The sequence below is a fragment of the Enoplosus armatus genome, chromosome 13, assembly GCF_043641665.1.
Source record: "Enoplosus armatus isolate fEnoArm2 chromosome 13, fEnoArm2.hap1, whole genome shotgun sequence".
Taxonomy (NCBI): Eukaryota; Metazoa; Chordata; class Actinopteri; order Centrarchiformes; family Enoplosidae; genus Enoplosus; species Enoplosus armatus.
Genome location: NC_092192.1, coordinates 15,704,328 through 15,714,032, shown reverse-complemented (window position 1 = coordinate 15,714,032; position 9,705 = coordinate 15,704,328). Strand labels below are relative to the sequence as shown.

Sequence of the window (9,705 nt, the reverse complement as noted above, 5' to 3'; positions counted from 1 at the left end):
TATTGTGGGTGACCGGAGTGTGACTTGAAGTCCTGCTTTAGTGCATCCCAGCTGCTGTGTAATGTGAGCCATGGATAGCGACAGCCGGGGTGGGCGACAGTCAGGGCGTTTGGTGGGGGGATTTAGGGTTCTTCCTCTCTGTCTTTACTCTCTCTCTCTCAAACTTAATATTTAAATATAGTGCAGTGCTGTGCGGTGGAGAGGTCTTGGAACATGATGGCAGCGCACAGTTTTTGGATATTTTTTGGAGTTGTAACTGTTCTCGGGACTTCGATGGTTCAGGGTAAGTGGCGCAGTGGCAAACTTTTGGCACATCCTCATCGACTGCCTGGCTGCCTTCTTATGTATCGGAATAATCTTCTGCCTGTCATGTGCAGGCAGAGAATCAGTGTTCAGAGAGACAACCAGCTCTAAAACTCTTACTACATTGAGATGCATACCACAGAAAACTTTCCATACTTTAGAACTCCTGACAGGTTGTACACACATACTGTTGTAAATGATCGGATTTGAGTAGATGATTTTAACTGGATTTTTACTATTGTCTGAGCTGACTTTTCTGTGTACTAGACTATGCACTTTATTTATAGATTTGTATGACTTTCTCAAAGGTGGCTTACAAGGCAAACAATATAAAAAGCAATGGAGTTTTGTCTCTGCTCATATAGAGTAAGTGCACTCTTATGCATAACCACTGATACTGAGGTTGACAGGGATCAGCTGTTCTGTAACCCGTTGCATGATTAAGGATTACTTAGCGTATAGTCAATGCAATTTATCACAAAAAAGTAAGTTAGCATCAAGTAATGCAGAAGGTCATCTGTGCTTTTGAGCTGAGCTGAGCTGTTCTGGTTGGACCAGATGGGACTCTGCAACAGGAGGTAGCAGCACGCCAGAAAGGCTACAGCTGCAGTGGAAGCCTGAATATGATGAAATATGATGGTTTATAAAAACATGATTTGGGGTTCCTTAAATGATTCTGCTAATTCGTTTGGAAAGGTATGCTGAGTTGTTCTCAATAGTTGTGGGACCATCTCCTTGGCAGAGGTCACTGGAGTAGTTAAAAACATTCCTCAGGGACAAGGCACCAGCGTGGACAACATTCACCCTGAAATGTAGACTCTTGATATTATGGTTACCACGATTCTCAAATATCACATGTAGATGCTGGGAATAAAACTGAGGAATGTCAAAACTTACATCCAGGAGGAACAATGCAAAATCCTAGACACGCTTTTTACACCCTTGCGTATATATACACATACACACACACACACACACACACACACATAGGAGCTACCATCATCCAATCAGAGGACTGCAGAGATTGGTTTGACCAATGATCACCTTGAACTTACTCAAAACATATTCGTCACCAGTCTGAGTAATAGCATTAAAAAGATTAGAAAGATGCAAAATGACTCAATATGAGTATAAATCAACATTCATTCTATAAACAAGTCAAAAGGGAAGGTAGGGAATTTATTACATATTGATATTATCACTGTAAGATGGAAAGTTGAATTGAGGTTGTTGTCAGCCATTCTCTATACACTTAGTGTAACAGCTGTACTTACAATCTTTGTATTAAGTCAAACTTAATCGTGTAATATTAGGTCTAATATTAGGAATGAACTCTGCTCCTCGTTTGGTCTTCATCGAGTTGTGATGGTCAGAGGGGCTGAGATGAGATGCTGGGCTGAACTCCTAGAATGCATGCGCACTGGAAGATGGACCAGACACTTTCATCCTCTTGCTAAATCAAATTAAAATCCCTTTGCTTCTCATGTTCAAAATGGTCACATGAATAGCAGTGTGTATTGGACAAAGGGACATGGTCAGTTAGGGTGAGCCTGTCTGGCTTTTACCCCAGTCAAACAGTGATGCTGTAATGTTTACCTGTGTGCCCATGTTGCTCTGACCCGTGGTGCTGCCTGCCTTCTGGTCACCTTAAAGGGTCAGTTCAATCGAATCACAGAAAATCAAACATTTTTCACTTACAGCTAGTGTATTTAATGATCTCATCTGCCAATGTTTTGAGATATCCAACCTATTTGACCATTTTGATCTGCCCCCCCTCAGTGGTCACCTGCAGGCTCTGCCTCTGGTTTCCCATCATCCCTCTACTGTCTCTCTCTCTCTCTCTAATATACTTTTTTTTAAGTTACCTACCACTGACAAACAAGAATATTAGACCCTTACTTAGATTTTTTATCGTTTATTTTATTAGGTCATGCTGGCAACTTGCTGTCTCCATTTCCGTGATGAATGATTGCCTAAAGGGATGCTACAGTGTTGCTGGATTTTGATGAAACACAAGGGAATGACACATCTTACAGCTGCATTCTCACATTTACTGATTCTTACAACAGTTTTCTCATCCATGTGTCCAGTGTAATATTTAACAATATCTAATAATTAACAATTGACAAACCCTTGGGAAGTGAGACATCTCACCACTGTCATTACACTACCTGTCACACAGATTGTCCCATGGGTCAAAACTATGTGACATACTTGTGGCTGGTCAGACCATGCAGACCTGGCAATGAATCAATCATGGGGGACGACATCTTTACTGCTTCGTAGTAGGTGTTACTGTCATCATTTTTGCCTAATGGTGATATTGATGATTATTGTAGATGACCTGAGTGTGACTTAAAGTCCTAGTTTAGAGTTTCCCAGCTGCTGTGTAATCTGAGCTATTGATAGTGACAGCTGGGAGGGAAGAGGTAACAGGGTCGGAAATAACCTCTGCCTCTCTTTCTCTTAGTCTCTCAGTGTAGCCGAGGAGTACAACATGATGGTGCCATTGCCGTTAAGTGCAGTTTTGGGCATGGCTACTAGTTTATAGACTCCTGGCAAATCTTCATGCATGAAGAGGGAGTTTTTCTCAAAACGTGTGGGCACCCACACAGCAAAACATGCAAAATAAAGTGTTCAGAAATGCATTGAAAACGTAGTAGTTCAAAAGTGTGCTAGATAATATGGGTTGAAGATATACAGTTGGTGATGGTGTGCTATGGTGGGTATTTAATAGAAACATGTGTAAAATTATGTTAAGGTTGATTATTTTGGTTAGTCGTTGATCACATGATATATCACATGCATGGACATAGTTTATTACAGACTATTTCTGATGTTTCTCCCCCTTCCATCATGAAATGTTAATCACAACACATAAACTCACTCCATTTCTCATCTGTTTTTTCATGCAGTTCAGTGTAATGAGGAGACGCATCTGATCAGCGACTTGTTCAAAGGCTACAACAAGAATATTCGCCCAGTGGTTCATCCTGAGGACAGGGTGGAGGTTCAGATCAAGCTGACCCTCACAAACCTTATCTCTCTGGTGAGAGCTTGCTCCTCCTACTTGTTGCAACAAAGCCTGGCTGCAACAGCTCCAAACTGCAAATTCACAAGATTCTAAGAAAGGAGGAGGAGAAAGTTCACCATCATTCCAACAGGACAAAAGCATTAATCATCATCATAACCCTAACCCTACACATGAGCACAATTATGGCAGTTGGGTCACTGGAGTAGTAACTTAGCAGTGCATGATCAACACCTAAATCTCAAATGTTCATACCACTTCTTCCCTTATACCACAGAATGAAAAGGAGGAGACTCTGACAACCAATGTGTGGATTGAGATTGTGAGTTTTTCCCTCTCTTCATACTTGTTATGTTTGTACAAATCCTGGCTTTTGGTAGTAAGGTTCATTTTGCTAACAGTCCTTCTCACTTATTCAGCCCTTCGTTGTGTCTAGTTTTTAATGTCACTGGCGACCTTTCTCTCAAATGTCATCCACAGCAATGGACTGATTATCGCCTTGCCTGGAACACATCTAAGTACTATGGCATTGATGTTATTCGTGTCCCATGCAACACTGTTTGGCTTCCTGACATTGTCCTGGAGAATAAGTAAGGGAGTAACAAAGAGGAGTGAAATCCTGCCGTGTCATCATACCATTTTTGTATTGACTGCTGGTGTCAACTGTTTCTATTCTTCATCCTCAATCTCTGCAGCATTGATGGCAAGTTTGATGTGGCTTACTATGCCAATGTGTTGATCAGCAGCAGTGGTTGGATGTATTGGCTGCCTCCTGCTATCTATCGCAGCACGTGTGCCATTGAGATCACCTACTTCCCATTTGATTATCAAAACTGCACGCTAGCATTCAGGTGAGGTACAATCATATAATATCAAAATATATATATACTATACAAAACTGCTGATTTAAATGCTGTTTGTTCTATTTCATACGTGTTTCGCCCTCTAACGGGCTTCGCTAATGGTTTACAACTCCACTTCAGCACCCTGGGCGAGATCTTTGCACTCACCGTCCAGTGCTGATCTGTCTCAGGGTACTGAGGTGGAGCCTGGAAGGGGTGAACCAACAGCAATACCCATTAGAAGGCTATGCACATGCTCATAGAACTGGAGTTACATCCAGGTAGGTACTATCTTCTGTTCTATTATATCCTCACTGCTGCGACCCCTAGATCCCAGACGTACAGTGCCAATGAAGTGGATCTCATATTGGCTGTTGGAGAAACAGGCGACGTTATTGAGTGGGTGGACATCGACCCTGAGGCTTTCACAGGTACAGCACATCCACATTCAATAGTCCAATATTTGAAACACACAATCCATCTCCAGCTTATTATGTTTTCACATGTTTTCAGAGAACGGTGAGTGGGCCATCGTCCATCGTCCAGCCAGGAAGATGATCAACACACGGTATTCCGCAGATGACCTAGAGTATCAGGAGATCACGTTCAATCTAATCATTCAAAGGAAGCCCCTTTTCTACATCATCAACATCATCCTGCCTTGCTCCCTCATCTCCTCATTGGTCGTACTGGCCTACTTCCTACCTGCACAAGGTCAGTAAAGCCATAGTTTATTCCCTACCGCTATCATTACATAGATTATTATTGTTTCACATGGGGCAATATTACAAGGGTGTTATATAATACTTAGTCTGCAGTGTTTTGTAATTTGGACATGAAACTAATAATTATTGTTTCTATTAAAAATAGTTACTCTTATACTGGTCATAATAAAAAAGAATTTAGAAGTAGCCTTTTTATTGGCTTTGTTATATAAGCATTAAAGTGGAGCTCAGTTGAGGAGGAGGTTCTAAGGACAAATTCAGAACTAAAATTAAGTATTTTCTGTCAGAATGTCTTAAGAAAACATTGGTATCGCTTTGCAGATTTGTTTTCAGTGTATTATTTCATCCCTATCCCAAACTGAAGCCAGATGCTATTATGTTATGACTACTGCATACAAAAAGCCTTTTTATATATGCTCAGTAGCGTTATTTGCTGCATACAGTATATAGTGCCTGTGCACAGAGAATGTACTGAAAATATTGGGTCTCTAAACTGGTATGATTTTTTTTATTTGGTGTGGTCCTGAGTCTCCTAAGTCTCTGTTGTCCCCTCCACAGCTGGGGGACAAAAGTTGACTGTGTCCATCTCTGTCTTGCTGGCTCAGACTGTCTTCCTCTTTCTTATTGCTCAGAAGATCCCTGAGACATCTCTCTCTGTCCCTCTCATCGGCAAGTGAGTCAGTGTGTGTTCTCTGCTGGCTTTTTTTCTTTACTCTGCACAGTTTGAGTCTCCTCTCCAACACAGATCTCTTGTAATGTCTTCCTCAGGTACCTGATCTTTGTTATGTGTGTCACTACTCTCATCGCCACAAATCAAATTGTGGTGCTGAATTTCTCCCTGCGCAGCCCCAGCACTCATACCATGTCCCACACCATCAAACATGTAAGTACATCCTATGCAGCTGAGTCAGATTGGTTTATTTTAGAGTTATTATCTGTTAACTAACGACTGTTACCTCCCACAGGTGTTCCTGGAAATGGTACCTCGCTTTCTAGGCATGTCCCCACTGGTGGATGACAGTGAGGTGACAACAGAGGTGAACGGTGTGAGGGAGCGGCGGCGCAGCTCCTTTGGCCTCATGCAGAGGGCAGAGGAATACGTACTGAAACAACCTCGCAGTGAAATGATGTTTGACAAACAAAGAGAGAGGCATGGTCTCACAAGATCAATTGGTAAGACTATGACCCAGCTCTAAAATCTCACCATCCATTATACCCCACTCTGATTTTTGAATAAGTTATCACCTTGCCACTACAAAATGTAAATGCCCACAAGGTGTGATTCACTGGAATTTACAGCAGCTTGTGTTGACGATTGTGTGTTAAATTGAATTATTTATTAGAGCCCCATTCATTTTTTGGATAAACACCGTGTTAAAGATGTTGTTTTACATGTAGGTTGTATTACATTTATTCATATCCCTTATATTAGCCACTTGTTTGTTCATTACAGCCGTATTGTACGCCTTTAAACACCTTTTTTTCCCTCATCACCATCAGAGATGCCTGTGTCTGCCACGGGGAACGCTGTGGCATACTGTTGTCTAACTGTCAGTGTCTCCTTCCCCCTAGTGGATAATATAGATGTCAGCAGCACGGCCAACCTGTATAAGAGTTTGGCCCAAGCTGCACCTGAGATCAAGCAATGTGTGGATGCCTGCAACTTCATTGCCGAGAGTACAAGGCAGCAAAATAACATTGGATCTGTGAGTGTTACTCTAAACTTCATCTGCTTAGCCAACAGTCTGTATGCAATTTCAATTATGTTTTGCATGTCTGTCACTTTTTAGGCTGTTTGTCTTTAATCTCTATTCACTTTATTTCCAAATTAAGGAAATTGAAAGCTGGGTACTGATTGGGAAGATGATTGACAAGGTGTGTTTCTGGGCTGCCATTCTCCTCTTCATCTTCGGCACAGTGGGGATCTTCTTAACAGGACACTTCAACCAGGCACCTGAATTTCCATTTCCTGGGCAGAGCAACAAATATGTCCCGAGTTAAAAAAAAACAACAACGATTTTCTCTGATTAAAACCTTCCGAGGGTCGCTGTGCCTCGTGCTGTCTATAAGGCTGGGGAGTCTTGCTCATTGAGTCCCAGGCTCAGATTCAGGGTTGAGTTAGCAGGACCTTAATAACAGAGATTGTCTGTCTGTGTTCATATTCACAGCTCAGACTTGTCTTTGTGAGCACTTGTCAGGCAGCTGAGGGTTTTTCATTCAAACTTGCAACTTAGTTCTAAGTTCTTCATCTTAGTGTAAGTTCTTTGGATGTGTACATTAAACGGGTGGATCAGGTCTAGTTAAAAAAAGTGATGTTTTAAATCCTCATCATCATAATTGTCATCATGATAAAAATAATACAAAGTACAGTTATTATTTGTCAGTTTTGTGGTATAAACGACGCAGAAGTCGTGAGTTTAAGAAGTTCAGACTTCAGGTCAAGGCTGAAGGAGATCCACCACCATGCTGAGGAAGTTATCTCTGTTGCAGCGTAGAACTTTTCAAATCAAAACTATTACATTACATAGAGCCATAAGAACTGTATAGAACTGTAGTCATAAATAGTAATAAAGAAGGTTTGATAACTGATGAACTGATTTTATTTACACATGGTGTGCTAAAGTTGACCATCTTTCGTGGGCTTATAAGAATCATCCATGTATCACACTGCAAACCATATCTGCTAAAGTCTGGACACGTTTCCCTGCATGTACTCTGCCTTATGTGAAGAACCTGTGCATGTCACTTGAGCCAGCCAACTCTGAATCAAAGCCTTATTCTTCTTACTATGACTTATGTGTTAAAAGGTCTTGTTAGATGTAGATGGCTCGGAGGGATATTGTCTTGATTCATTGTGCCATGTTTTTTAAATAAATATTTTATTTTGTGCATCGTGACTTGTTTAATCAATTTATTACAAAGTGTGAGTTGTGTGAAAACCACCATGACACATAAAAGTAGGAAAAGGCCTTTTGAATCTTGAATTGAATGTCAGAGTAGTCTAACTAGAGACTCTAGTGTTGCCTTTCATACATCTGATTGGACCATATGCATCTCAGAAATGTTCTAAAAGAGGGAACATTATCAGAAAACTGCAATAAGCAGTCACAGCAGCAATATTTTTAAATCCCTTGTTAGACTTTTGGTGTAAACTTGGATGAACACCTCCATGTGGTGTGAAAATGTACTACACCAAAGTAGACAAGGCTTATTTCCCAGTAACAGTGCCACCCCAGACCAAGTTTCATAACTGGTCTAATAGTGAATTATCACCACATTGCTCAGTTTTTATTTATATCTTGTAGGTATTTACTTTTTATTTTACCAGTCCACCTCTAAAATGTTCCACTCAAATATCAGTTTATTTGTGTAGCCCATACCATATGCAATATGTCTCACTGAGCTTACAGACCCACGAGTTCATTACCACCACCGCTGCTGTCCACACAATATCTATTGCATGCCTGTCCGTCCTGAGATAGGGATTCCTCCTCTGTTGCTCTTCCTGAGGTTTCTTCCTTTTTTTCCCTGTTAAAGTTTTTTTTTTTTAAGTTTTTCCTTCGTCTATCCAAATCAAAGCTCTAAGGACAGAGGGTGTCATGTGTGATAATGGGCTATATAAATAAAACTGACTTGACTATAATGGCCAATAAAATAAGTAAGTCCCACGAGGTAGTGGGCCTACTAATGCAATCAAAGAACAAACATGCAACTGTCACATTATTGCTATATTTCTGGGAAAGTGAAGCAGTCATTGCAGCTGAGCTGAAGTTAACTGAGGCAGAGGAAGGTCTGTGAACGGTTGTTAAATCCTTTGAAGCAATGTTCATTTCAGCAAGCGTCTTGATGAGGGTGTGGTAGGAACTGTTCTGTATTGTCAGTGATATGCTGGTGACATGCAAATCACTACCCAGATTCAGGACAGTTTGCATGTGTCATCACGTCTTTGACAGAGCAGTCCTGCCTGGACGTGATGTACTTTAAACACAAATATTGTAAGGATGAATAAATCATAACTCTAATCATTACACGTGTATTGTAAGATATGAATGTCTCTAGTCCTTTGTATCGTATCTTTGGTGTCTTGTCTTTAAAACAGACCAAAGTCAGGAAAGTTAACCCGACCTGAATCCGGTGTGTCACGTACTTCCGGTGTGTCCTCTTTCTTGTAACGTTAAAAGCTCCCGAAGGTTGTGTCGTTTTTTTTATTTTATTCGAGGTTTGTCTCTAAAGTCATTCATTCATGAATATCACCTTCAACGAAATACAGCTCTGCTTGTAAAAACACGTATCACAGAGAGAGAGAGAGAGTTGGGTGGGTGACGAAATCCTCGTACCAGATTTTCGCTAACAAGTTTTTACATTTGCCAGAAATCTCGTGATATTTTCCGTGATTCACGTTGAATAGTTGATTGATAAAACCACCCCCTCCCCTTTCCCTATCTAGATGCACATTCCTGTGTGCGTGTTAGCCTGATGGCTGCCAGTCGCCAGTCGGGACATGTCGTGTCCTTTTTAAGTCCATGTCTAGTCTCGCGGCAGCGTAGACGTCTGACATATAATGTCCATCTCTTCATGTCTCTTTTTCTGCTTTCAACAGAGCTGCACAAATATGGAAAACAACCACACCGTTTCCTATATCCTGCCTCTGGGCTTTGTGAAAAAGTCTAATAAAATAGTAGAACAAATGGTGTGCTGGCATGACCTGCCTCTTGTGATAAAATCTACCGCAACCACGTTTCCCTTTCTTTTTTCCTCCATACTGTCCCGCTGGACATCCAATGGGAGGGACTACAGAGTGCAT

General features: G+C 41.1%; 1 protein-coding gene across 1 annotated transcript; it reads left to right on the top strand.

The window, feature by feature from the left end:
* The first annotated feature begins 213 nt into the window (after positions 1–213).
* On the top strand, positions 214–6,902 carry chrne (cholinergic receptor, nicotinic, epsilon). Its single transcript, XM_070917360.1, has 12 exons — positions 214–283; positions 3,219–3,352; positions 3,612–3,656; positions 3,815–3,924; positions 4,030–4,185; positions 4,507–4,607; positions 4,690–4,890; positions 5,460–5,574; positions 5,670–5,784; positions 5,867–6,074; positions 6,474–6,607; positions 6,735–6,902. Exons 1-12 carry the CDS (start codon positions 214–216, stop codon positions 6,900–6,902), a joined length of 1,557 nt encoding a protein of 518 aa, XP_070773461.1.
* The last annotated feature ends 2,803 nt before the right edge of the window (positions 6,903–9,705 follow it).

What these genes read in the sequence shown, in the direction of transcription:
- chrne (XM_070917360.1), top strand. Translation starts at nt 214, where the DNA reads ATGATGGCAGCGCACAGTTTTTGGATATTTTTTGGAGTTGTAACTGTT. An exon ending in GACATTGTCCTGGAGAATAA is followed by an intron (nt 3,925 to 4,029) that starts GTAAGGGAGTAA and finishes CAATCTCTGCAG; the next exon opens with CATTGATGGCAAGTTTGATG. An exon ending in CGACCCTGAGGCTTTCACAG is followed by an intron (nt 4,608 to 4,689) that starts GTACAGCACATC and finishes ACATGTTTTCAG; the next exon opens with AGAACGGTGAGTGGGCCATC.